At 63.3% G+C, this 11,889-nt stretch overlaps 2 protein-coding genes across 2 annotated transcripts in view; one reads left to right on the forward strand and one right to left on the reverse strand.

Annotated features, from left to right (window-relative positions):
* Nucleotides 1-827: 827 nt before the first annotated feature.
* Nucleotides 828-5,524, reverse strand: CHLRE_15g642865v5 (uncharacterized protein). The gene is made up of 7 exons (XM_043070691.1): nt 4,732-5,524; nt 4,520-4,573; nt 4,161-4,271; nt 3,881-3,971; nt 2,493-2,833; nt 1,591-2,320; nt 828-1,235 (listed from the first exon to the last, which is right to left on the reverse strand). The coding sequence occupies exons 1-6, from the start codon at nt 4,754-4,756 to the stop codon at nt 1,647-1,649; spliced, it is 1,296 nt and encodes a 431-aa protein (XP_042916548.1). The 5' UTR covers nt 4,757-5,524; the 3' UTR covers nt 828-1,235; nt 1,591-1,646.
* Nucleotides 5,525-5,624: 100 nt separating this feature from the next.
* CHLRE_15g643028v5 (uncharacterized protein) overlaps nt 5,625-11,889 on the forward strand; it is a 14,942-nt gene continuing 8,677 nt past the window's right edge. The window contains exons 1-3 of the mRNA XM_043070696.1: nt 5,625-6,249; nt 6,339-6,558; nt 6,672-9,790. Coding sequence (XP_042916549.1) covers nt 5,752-6,249; nt 6,339-6,558; nt 6,672-9,790 — 3,837 coding nt within the window. The 5' untranslated portion in view covers nt 5,625-5,751. The remainder of the gene's footprint in view (nt 6,250-6,338; nt 6,559-6,671; nt 9,791-11,889) is intronic.

Below are 11,889 nucleotides of genomic sequence, written 5' to 3' on the forward strand. Positions count from 1 at the left end.
ATTGCGACCAGCGGCAGGTTCGTGGGGCCGCGGGGCAGACCTCGGCGTGGGAAATGCTAAAAATGCCGACGCGGTGAACCGCGCTGCCCGAGCCCGCCGAGCGTTCCAAACACTTCTAAGAATGTTAAAACACTAATCGGTGCTGGGCTGGAGGCCGGGCGAGCAGCCCGGCGCGAGGCAGCGTCTGGAAGTTTGCCGAGCACCACTTCTGAACTCGCTGTCCCGGCCGCCCGGCGCCCCGCTGATGCGATTGAATATCAGTAAATCATATACAGATTTTGTCGTGCGTAATGGCTGGCGCGGAGTCGCGCGGCGCAGCGCGCGGGACAGCTCGCAAAATTCCGATCTATCGCGAAACCGTCGCGACCTTATTTCTCCGCGCGCGGCCGGCGCCGCGCCCGGCTTTTTTAATATCGTGCATATCTATAATGCGAGAACTGCGCCCCCGCGCTCGGCGGCCGGCCGCGCGGCTGCGCCGAGAAGAATCCAAAATTTTGACCCTGCATCGTGTACGGCGCACAGACAGACAGACAGACGCAGTGAACTTTTGAGGGCGGCACATCCCTTCGCTTTGCTCCGGGAACATGACGGGATGCTGACGCATCCCCCCGGAGCAATTTGGAGGGGGGGGGGAGGAGGTGGGAGCGGCTTGGACGGCGCTTGGGGAGGGTGGGGGTGCAGGGGCGTGTGTGGGGGTGGGTTTAGGCATTTCCTTGGCTGGCACGGGCTGCCGCCGGACGCCTGGGAGCGCTTTTGACGGCCAGGCACGGAACGCAAACAGCGGGGAGGGCGTGCGGTGTTGTGGGTCCGCCGTTAATAATAATAATAATACCTACGCACGGACCAAGGTCCCGCGTGCCTTAAGGAAGAGTCCCATCGAGGCTAACCCTACCGTATCTCTGTGGGACCTTGGCAAGAGGCACCCCACGCATCCACCTTCACTCAGTCCATAGGAACCGAAGTTCTGGACCTATCGGCCTACCAACTCTCTGAATTCGGCCATCGTGAAGTTTCCACGTTGCAACAATGGGATCCGAACCCAGAGAGTCGCTACAACGCTTCCGTCAGTACCGCGGACTCCATACCGGAATACTGACTCGGTTCCCCGGGCAGGATCCGAACCTGCATCTATACTTGTCAGCCTCAACCCGGCCGAATCCGCGATTCGAACCTGGGTCTGCCATGTGACAGCGGCATGCTCTACCAATTGAGCTACCGGGGATGGGTCCGCCGTTCTGAGCGCGGGTGCCCATGGGGCGGAAGGGTGGAAAGGGGAAGGCGGGAGTGTGGGAAGGAAGGCGGGAGAGGGTGTGCCGAGCAAGCGCGCCGAGCGCGCTGAGCGATCTGAACCCGGCGGCTTGGGGAGATTGGGGGATGGCGGGCGTGTGTGTGTATGTGTGTGATGAGCAGCTTATTGAATGTTGTTCACCGGTGTTGTTCAAACCGCTCCACACAAGTGTATTCATACTTTGAATCCACAACTAGCTTGCTCACACCAAATTGGATTGGTCACCTGCCATTCCACGTGTATTCGTACATCCACTTCACAGCTATCATTCGTTCAGTTCAATTCCAGTTCAATTCGCTTACCGGCGATGACAAATCGCTCCACACAAGCTATCCCTGCTCATATGGTTTCCCATTTGTTATGCCATCATGGCCTCCTGCTGTGCCGCAAGCGTTGCTTGCACCCCCACCCAGCCGCCGCCAGACTGGCAGCTTGCTGCTAGTGCCGCCAGCGTCTCAATGAGCTCCAGGCTGAGCGCAGTGTTCAGCACGTACTCTTGCCAGGTGGCCGTTGTGTGCCACGGCCCGTCCAGCGGCACGCGCTCCGCTGTGATGCCGTGCGTGGTGCAGCCGGTGCGCAGTGGACCTGTCAGCTGGTTCCAGTCCGGCGGGCGCTGGAATGGGAAGGCCGCCTGGGCTGAGTGCGCGGGAAGTAGTGCGTCAGCAATTAGCGGCATGAAGAGCCAGCTGCTTGTGATTTGCTGTTGGCCGGGCTGTCGCTGCACGCTCTGCAGCAGGCGCTGCCAATCGGAGAAGTCGTGCTCGAACCATACTGCTGGCTGTGTGGGCCCGCGCGCCACTGCGGCCTGTGTTGCGAGCGACTGTACATGTTGTGGCAGCGGCGGGGGCGGTACCGAGTTGTCAGCAGGCGGTGCTGGTGGTGGCGGGTACTGTAGGCGTGCTGCTGGTGCCGGAGCTGTGGTGGGGGCCTGTTCCGGTCGCGGCATGGGCATGCGAGCTGGTGGAGCTGCAGGCCGTGACGGTTGTGGTGGCGGTACCAGTCCTGTTGACACTGCTGCAGCTGCGGTTGGGCCTGCACAGTGAGCAAGGAAGTGTGTGCGTGTTATGTCAGATTGGGATGTTGCTGTGGTTGGATGTGTGTATTGTAGACACTATTGATGCTGGGCGCTTGCCATCACCCACAGCAGAGTCCAGGCCTATTCTAGTTGTTCAGTTACTGCGCATATGGGTACTGCCGTACTCACCGTCACCACCACCAAGCGGGCTTCCCGTAGCTGAAGGCGATGACTGCTGCCCAACCCGTGGCAGCAGGAAGCCAGCCTGCATGCCAGAGTCTGAAACCCTGGACGGCCGCTGCCCAGCCGGCGGCAGCAGGACCCAGCCAGGCCCCATGCCAGAGCCCGGGACTCCGATCAGCGGTTCACCGCACGCGGCCAGCCGTTGCGCTTCTAGTGTCGCCTGTACACCCGTCCAGCCTCTGCCGGATTGGCAGTGCTCCACCAGCGCTGCTAGGGTATCCACGAGGTCTGGTTCAAGTGTTGTGTTAAGTACGTACTGCTGCCAGAAGGGGTGCATGTGCCAGCGCCTGTTCAATGGCAGGAGATGTGCTGTGATGCCATGGGCTGCGCAGCCAGCACGCAGCGGATCTACCAGCTGGTTCCAGTCCGGGGGGCGCCGGAAGGGGAAGGCCGACTGTACTGATGGGTGTCCGGGGAGCAGCGCATCAGCAATTAGCGGCATATAAAGCCAGCTGCTTGTGACTTGCTGCTGGTCATGCTGTTGCTGCACACTCTGCATCAGGCGCTGCCAGCTGGAAAAGTTATGTCCGAACCATTCTGGCAACGGCGCGGGTCTGTGTTGTGCGTGTTCGGTGGCCTGCACTGCAAGCGTTAGGCCATTCTCTGCTACTGGCGGAGGCGGTGCGTCACCATAACGGGGTGGCGTAAGCCCATCCATGTTTTCTGATTGTATGACAATTCTGTATTTGGTTTTTGGAATATGAAGAAAGTCGGCGAGAATCTCGGGCAGGTCTGAGCTTGGATCGTGCTGAGCGGCAGCTGCACGTTCTGCGTAACGGTGCGCATCAGCAGCAGCACGTGCGGCACGCTCAGTTGCCATCTGCTCTGGCGTGAGAGCTGCCTGACGCGCGGCCTCTGCTGCGGCGTGAGCAGCACGTGCGGCCGCTGCCTGCTCAGCTGGTAACGCCGCTCGGTGGGCGGTATGCGCTGCGGTGTTAGCAGCACGTGCGGCCGCTGCCTGCTCAGCCGGTAACGCCGCTCGCCGTGCTCTTTCTGCTGCGGCGTGAGCAGTGCGCTCGGCTGCTGCCTGCTCAGCCAGTAACGCCGCTCGGCGCGCGGCCTCGGCTGCGGCGTGAGCGGCGCGCTCGGCCGCTGCCTGCGCGGGTGCCAATGCTGCTCGGCGCGCGGTGTGAGCTGCGGCGTCAGCGGCGCGTCTAGCGGCTGCCTGCTCAGGCAGCAACGCTGCTCGGCGGTCAGCCTCTGCTGCTGCGTGAGTGCGCCGTTGAGCCGCCGCCATCTGCTGTGGTGGCACCGCTGCTCGGCGGCCAGTCTCCACTGCTGTGGCATAAGCAGCACGTACGATTGCCACCTGCTCCGCTGTTAATGCTGCTCGCCCACCACCACCACCACCGCCACCACTACCACTACCACCACCACCACCACCACCACTTGCGGCTTGTGCAGCTGTTTGCTGTTGCTGGTGCTCTGCAAGAAGGCGCCAAATGGCCCGAAGATCCTGAAGAACTTCGCTGGTTTCCATCCTGGGTTGAGTTGCTGCGTGTGGTGAACCGCTTACATCTACTGCTAGGGCTGCCGCAGAACGGATTGCTGCTGCTAGTGCTGCAGGTGGCGGGCTGCCATGCGCAGGCGGCATGGAACGGTTGCTCTCGTTACCTGAGGCGCTCTCGTCATCTGAGTCCGTATGACTGTCTAGGTCCATATCCTCCACATTCCAGCTCGCAACCGCTGCTGTAGCTGCAGCGGCCGCCCTTGACATGGGAGCACCTGTATGTAACAAACATGGATAACATGATTAAAGGCAGCGGTGACTGAGGATAGGTAGTGCCCGAGCTGCTGGTGGGGCGGGGGGCGGCGGCGTCATGGCGGTGTGACCCCCGCGCCCCTGCCCCCTGGTCCCCCTGCCCCTCACCACTCCCCCACGCCTTAGGTAGGACAGGCCCTGTCTGCACCGTCTCCTGCGCCCGGGCGCGGCGGCTGGTCTTGCTGCGACTGCACAGGCAGGCATTACTCACCTCGAGGGCTGTCGGGAAAGGGGCTGGGAGCCGCGTGAGGTGAGGGCGGCGGACCTGGAGGGGGTGGGGAGGGGGTGAGGGGGGCAACGTGGGCGTGTGTGTATGAGGGGGAGGTGGGGGCAGTGCCCCTACGTTTTCGGGTGCCGTATGCCATGGACGGACTTGTTTTGCACCAGTCTACAGTCAGCCATCCCATCACACTGGGAGCGCACCTGGCAGAGGGCTATCGCCGGACATATTCGCCATCATACTGCGCAGTCTCATACTGCGCAGTCCGCGTTGCTGCAAGGCTGCCAGCGCCTGGCTCGGTCCGCCTATGTGACAATAACATTGTTTAAATGTAACCCATAAACGAAGCTGTGAGCCGCAACACACTCACCAGACGCTAGCATCCGCGAAGAGGAAGCAGGGCCAAGCGAGCCGAGGGGAAGTGGCGGGGTGTTGGTGCCAGGCGCGCGGCCGCTCAGTGACGGGCCAGGTGACCAGCCTCCAGAGTCAGGTGGCGATGAAGACATAGAAGAACTTGAGCTAGAGCTTGTGGATCGGCGCCGAGCGGAACCACCACTAGATTGAGCGGCCATGCTTGGCGACGCTCACGTTGCGGAGTACAACGGACTGCCTATTATTGTCGTCTGAGGTTAGCTGTACGTGTGAACATATAAAGTCAAGCAAGCAACAGTATCGCAGCAGGTCTACCAAAAGTCAGAAGCGCCCAACCCGGGTCAATTCGCGGCAGAGGGGTTCTTGGGCTGTTTGCAGCTGATATTTGTATATGGCAGGAATGTCAATGCAACAGCGTCTCAAGCTGCACAATATAAGCTGGCATCATATGCGCGCGATCGGTGCCCGGCCCAGCGCTGTGATGCTTGTTGTTCTACGGCCACAATACATTATAACTGACAAAATGATTAATTGTCTGCTTACGGGCCCTGGTGGTGTGGCACCCGAGCCCAATACCGTTCAAGACCGGATTTGTGTGCGGGTCTGCAATTCTACTAGTTTAACAACATGTTATGTATATAAAATTGCTGCCTTTAAATCGGCTTGTTTGAATGGATTTAAGAGGCTGTATGCAGGATGCGCTTGCTGCTCCGTGGGTCACCCGCGGCACAAAGCCCCACAAACCCCGACTCCCCGCGTTTCATGCGCGTGATCCTGACAACCCAAATGATTGATCTCACATAACTACGCATATTAGGAAATGCAGCACGCTCTCCGCGCGCTCTTGTGATATGGCTCCCGACCCTGTCCTAAGCCGGCTGGCGAAGGGGCGGAAGTTCTGGCAGCTGGCCCCCCAAACAGTTGCAGCTGCGGACCGCCGCGCGCGGGAAGCTGACGCGGAACGACTTGCGGCCGAGCGGCGGGAGTCGGATTTGAAAGTTGCAGCTGTCGAAGCAGAGTTGGCTGCGACTGCAGCAGCTCTGCGTGAGCGGGATGCCCAAGTGGCGGATCTAGAAGCACAGCTAGCGTTCGTGGCAGAGGAAAAGCAGGAGCTCGCAAGGGGCCTGGCGGAGGCGCAACGGGGCCGCGGCACGGCGCGCGAGAACTTGCAGCCCCAGCAGCAGCGGACGCTTGACACGTTTGCAAAACTCCTGCCAATTCATCCGGTGGGGCGCACCCATTTGATTGCGTGGGCGACACAGCAAAACTACGGGAAGCAGGCGCCCGGGCGCCGGCCCGCCGAGGCCGCCAACAGCTGCACCACTGTGGACTTGTATCGACCCACGCAGGTAGAGGTCCGACCCACAATGGCAAACGCACCGTCACCCCCCTCCTGTTCAATCTTGACACTCACACCATCTGCGCTCTGTGCATGTAGGTCGGGAATGCCGCCACATCCGCTTTCACCTGCGACACCATCCAGCGGCGACAGCAGCAGGACGCGGCTCACCCAGTGCCGTTCAAGAGCAACCGCTCCCTGACCGCCGCGGTCACGGCCCGTGTAGCAGTGGTAGAAAACCCCAACAAGGTGGAGGCAGATTCGACTTCCAGGCGGCACGACGAGGAGACGCACGAGGCCTACCAGCGCTATGACACAGGTGGACCTATCATTCTCATTTTCCAGGGCCTGTACTCAACTCCTACTCGCGTACTTGGGTTCCACCTCATCCTTACTAACCCAACTCATGCAACTTTATTCATTGGCCCGCAGAGCAAGTCAAGGAGGCGGTGGAAGCAGGAGGGGTGGTGGGAGCCATGTGGGACTCCGCTAAGCATGGGCGCCGGCATCACCTTGGTGTGATCATTTCGGTCATGCGCCGGAAGGTGAAGCGGCTGTTAGAGGATGCGGTGGCCGCTGCTATCGCCTCTCGTGCGGCCGCTGCCACCGCTGCCGCTCCTGCTCCCGCGGCCGGGGCTGGTGGCGGCGGGGGCCCGCCAGGCGGCGCCGGCGGAGGCCACACCGCCGCTGCCGCTGCCGCCGCTGCCGCCGCTGCCGCTCCTGCTCCCGCGGCCGGGGCTGGTGGCGGCGGGGGCCCGCCAGGCGGCGCTGGCGGAGGCCACACCGCCGCTGCCGCTGCCGCCGCTGCCGCCGCTGCCGCCGCTGCCGCTCCTGCCCCCGCGGCCGGGGCTGGCAGAGTGTTCCCATGGCTGCCCGTGTCTGTTTGCGAGACCCTCCGTAAGGGCGTGGAAGCCATCATGAGCGCGTTAAGCCCCCAGCCCCAGCAGCAGCCGGTACAGGGCGATCCACAGCCGCCCAAACGGAAGCGCGGCAGGCCGCCTAAGCAGAAGCCGCCGGAGGCCAATGAGCCCGCGCCACAGCCCGGCGCTGCACCAGCCACAGAGCACCCATCTGCACAGCCACACCCGGTGTGGGCTAAGGCCCTCGGTGACGCATTCCAGCTCATGTGTACACCACCACCGGTCACAGTGGCGCCGCCGGCCACGAGGGTAGCGGCGGCGGCGGGTGCGCCGCCAGCCGCGGGAGACGGTGAGGCGGCGGCGGCGGCGACGGGTGCGCCACCGGCCGCGGGAGACGACGCGGCAGCGGCGGCGGGTGCGCCGCCAGCCGCGGGAGACGGTGAGGCGGCGGCGGCGGCGACGGGTGCGCCACCGGCCGTGGGAGACGACGCGGCAGCGGCGGCGGGTGCGGTGGTGGCCGCGGGAGACGACACGGCGGCGGCGGCGGCGGGTGCGGCGATGGCCACGGGAGACGACGGGGCGGCGGCGGCGGCGGGTGCGGTGGTGGCCGCGGGAGACGACACGGCGGCGGCGGCGGCGGGTGCGGCGATGGCCGCGGGAGACGACGGGGCGGTGGCGGCGGCGGGTGCGGCGGCGGGTACGGCTGACTTCGAGCCGTTCACGATGCTGCTGGCCATGGCACGCCTGTCCGATACCGTGGTGGACGGTGTGCCGCAGACGGCGGGCTGCGCCGCCACCCAGGCGCGGGCCATCGAGCGTGCCATCACAGAGTGGGACCTGCAGGCAGCATGCAAGGAGATGTGGGCGGTCGTTGACAGCGCGAAGACAAACCTGGGCCAGCACAACGGCGTGGCGGCGCAGCTGCAGCGATCGCTAGGCATCGACATCCACATCATGCGGTGCTACGCACATATCCTACACAACTCGCTGCACGCCGGCATCGTGAAGGGCTGGGGAGATGACCCGACCAAGAAGCGCGAGGGGTTCAACTCCCCCGTTGTCTTCCTACTCGAGCAATCTGCAAGCTTCATCAACCGGCACGACAGCTACCGCCCCGAGGACACGCCAGTCTGCCCAGATGCCTGCGCAATGCGCTGGGGCATCTACTGCACGCTTGCGCTGTGGTTCTGTATGCACACCACATACTTCCATGGCGTCGTCGCTGCAGTGGCTGCGCGCGGAGGCAGCATCAGTAACGCCGACGGCGCCATGATGGAGGGCTGGAAGAATGCGGAGCAGGTGCTGCAGGTGGCCGTGCTGGCGGACTGGGGCCACTACTTCCTGGAGCATGAGCTGAAGTGGGCTGAGTCGGGCGGCGGTTTCCATGCGCTCAAGCTGCACGCGCGCAAGCACCGCGCGGTGGGCTACTTCGCTGAGGCTCTCGGGAACCCAGCAGCTGTGTTCACGCGCACAGTGGAAACGGCGCGCAGGGTTGGGTCGGAGTGGGAGGCAGCGCTGCGCGTGGTGGTGCGGCCGTTTCTGGACAACTTTGTGGTCTACTACGGCCGCGAGACTGCCTTCCTGCACAAGGCGCCCCTGCGGCTGGCTGAGCTGGCCTGTCCCGAGCGCGGTCAGCTGGCGGCGGCGCAGTTCCTCGCGCGCGCAGCGACAGCGCCAAGCAATGAGTGGCGGCAGTTCGGCGCGTTTGGGGTGGAGAAGCTGGGCGACAGCATCGCGCGCCTGGCCGCGCACGGCTACGTGGACCCACCCCTCCATGAATGGCTGCAGCTGACCTTTGGCGCGCTTCCCATCCTGAACCACCACAGCGAGAACATCCTCAAGGTGGCCAAGCACGTCGACATGCGCATGAAGCCTCACCTGACACAGGCGCAGGTGAAGTTGCGGCGCGACAGGCCCCAGTTCCGCATCCTCCTCACACCGCCAGCGCTGACGTGGGCAAGGGTGAAGGTGCGGCAGCGGCGACTTGCAGCCAAGGCAGTGAAGGCTGCCGCTGCAGCCGTCGCTACTGCTGCATACGCTGCTGCAGGCGGCGTTGCTGCCCCCGCCATGGCTCCACCAGCCACAGCGAGCGGTGATGCTGTGCCCAGCCGTGTCAGCCGCCAAGAGCAGGCCCGGCGCAATCAGGTGGCAAAGCTGCAGGCGCAGCCAAACCAGCTCGGCCTGCTGCCGCAGGGCGTGACGGCAGAGCGGCGGCAGGCCAAGCGCCGCCGCCAAACCGCCGCTACAGCGGCGGCTGCCCCTGCTGCTGGTGCCGCTGCTGCAGTGCTGGATGCGCAGGCCCCACTCAGCGAGACGGTGCGCCTGCTGCGCGTCTTCGAGCGCTACAGCTTCGTGCCGGAGAAGCCCGGCAAGCCCCTGCTGGCTGACCTCCGGCGCTTTGCAGACGAGCACGAGCTCTGCAGTGAGGGCAAGCGGTCAGAGGTGGTGATGGAGGTCCTGAACTGGGGCGAGCAGCAAGAGGCGGAGGGGGGCGAGTCAGAGGACGAGGAGGAGTACAGCGAGTACGACGATGATGAGGAGGCGGAGGAGGAGGCGGAGGACGAGGAGGAGGCGGCAGCAGCAGGCAAGCAGGGTGTCACAGCTGTGGCTGCCCGTCTGCCCCTGCAGCCGGGCCAGCCCAACACAAGGCAAACGCGGGCCTTGCAGGCACATCCTCACCTGGACAGCAGCGTGAGCGGTGTCACGCTTTAGTGGGCGCCGCTGCCGCTGTTGCTACCACTGCCACTGGCGCTCCCAAGGCTGCCACTGCCACCCCCACTGCTGCCGCTGGGCGCTGCTGTGCCAGCAGTAGCACCGCTGGCGATGTAGGCCGCCATTGCTGCCGCGTGTGCGCGGCGCGCCTCAGCCGCCGCAAGGTGATATGGCCGTTGGTCTGTTGTGTTGAACGGCTGGACGGTATGTTCGAGGAGGAGGCTTGCGAGGTCTCCAGTGGTTGCGAGGGCTTCCAACTGATCACTAGTGAGGGGGTTCTGTTGGTAGTATTGCGCTAGGGCGCCACCGGGTGGGGGAGGCGGGTGGGTCTTCTTTCCGTGTGGTTTCTCCATGGGCTGGGCTCTGGTCTAGGCCCACGTCATTCGTATGTGGTGTGCAACAATTATATGTAGGGATAGTCACCCAGGTCGTCACTCAGGTCACAGCGAGGGCAGATTTTGGCACTTTGAGCAAACTAGTGGGCCAGGAGCGCTGCGTGGTATTTATTGATTAACTATATACTCAATGTGATGTACTGGGGTGCGGAAGAGCAAGCAAAGCGCGAGCATTGCAATGAACCCTACACCGGAATGATGACCCAAGCCACAAATTGATATGTGAAGTCAGAATATGTTAACCAGCTACCATTCAACAACATTAGCACAGCTAATTTCCAGTGCCGCAATTGTTCGGAAATTGCCCCCTGTTCGGCGCTTCTGACCAAAAGCGCGTCCACCGAAAAAGCGTTGCAGCAAATGCATAGAATGTGGAAACATGATGTGGAAATGTAAGAGTATATGTTATGCGTGTGGACAGAAGTTGTGGGAGCTGGGACCGCTGGTCTTCCGCACGTGCATGCAAGCGAGAACCTTAATCCACGCCTCGCGCCCGCCGATTAGCCGAAACGCGCTTAATAATTACTTTTGCATTACGTGCGATCCAGCGAAAGCTCCGCGCGGCCGCGGCCCCGACCTCGGCCCGGGAAATGCTTAAAATGCTGACGCGACTTCACTACGCTGCTTGAGCCCGCTGAGCGGCCCAAACACTTCGAAAATGTTGCGGCAACGATCGGCAGTGCGCTGGAGGCCGGGCGAGCGATTTGGCGCGAAGTCGCTGCTAGAAATTTCGCCGAGCACCACGCCCGGCGCTCGATCGCCCGGCGCCCGCTCATGCAATTGTATATCAGCAAATGATAGGTTGAATTCATAACACGCACACATCGGCGCGGGCTCGCGCCGGAGTGCGCGCGGGACCGCTCGCAACGTTTTTATGTTCGCGAAACCGTCGCGACCTGTTTTCTCTGCGCGCGGCCGGCGCCGCGCCCCGCGCTTTTTATATACTATCACATCTATGTGCGAGTGTGACGGCGCTGCATATCGCCGGCGGCCGCGCGGCCGCGGCGAGCAGACGGGCGAGCGCGTTTTGCATGGGAGTACGGGCGCACAGACGCACGCACGGACGCAGTGAAACATGACGGGATGCTGACGCATCCCCCCGGAGCAACATGACGGGATGCTGACGCATCCCCCCGGAGCAATTTGGAGGGGGGGCGGGGAGGTTGGGGTAGCTTGGACGGCGCTTGGGGAGGGTGGAGGTGCAGGGGCGTGTGTGGGGGTGGGTTTGGGCATTTCCTTGGCTGGCACGGGCTGCCGCCGGACGCCTGGGAGCGCTGTTGACGGCCAGGGATGGAACGCAAGTAGCGGGGAGGGTGTGCGGTGTTGTGGGTCCGCCGTTCTGAGCGCGGGTGCCCATGGGGTGCAAGGGTGGAAAGGGGAAGGCGTGTGCAGGCGCGGAAGTGCTCGGAGTGTGCGCCGAGCGACCTTAACGCGCTGCAACAGATACCTTCGCAGCATTTGCGCCCCAACGGCAGCTTCGTGCGGCCGCGGCGCAGACCTCGGCGCGGGAAATGTTAAAAGTGCCGACTCGGTGAACTGCGCTGCCCAAGCCCGCTGAGCGGCCCAAACATGTCTACCAATGTTACGACATCGATCGGTGCTGGGCTGGAGGCCGGGCGTGCAGCCTGGCGCGAGGCAGTTTCTGGAATTTTGTCGAGCATCGTTCCCAAACTCGCTCTCCCG

The sequence above is a fragment of the Chlamydomonas reinhardtii genome, chromosome 15, assembly GCF_000002595.2.
Source record: "Chlamydomonas reinhardtii strain CC-503 cw92 mt+ chromosome 15, whole genome shotgun sequence".
Lineage (NCBI taxonomy): Eukaryota > Viridiplantae > Chlorophyta > Chlorophyceae > Chlamydomonadales > Chlamydomonadaceae > Chlamydomonas > Chlamydomonas reinhardtii.

Coding starts and splice junctions, on each gene's coding strand:
- CHLRE_15g642865v5 (XM_043070691.1), bottom strand. CDS start 4,756: ATGTCCGGCGATAGCCCTCTGCCAG. Junction 4,574..4,731: donor CGGCGATAGCCCTCTGCCAG/GTGCGCTCCCAG, acceptor CACCCCCTCCAG/GTCCGCCGCCCTCACCTCAC. Junction 2,834..3,880: donor GGCGGTGGTGGTGGTGGTGG/GCGAGCAGCATT, acceptor GCCATTGAACAG/GCGCTGGCACATGCACCCCT.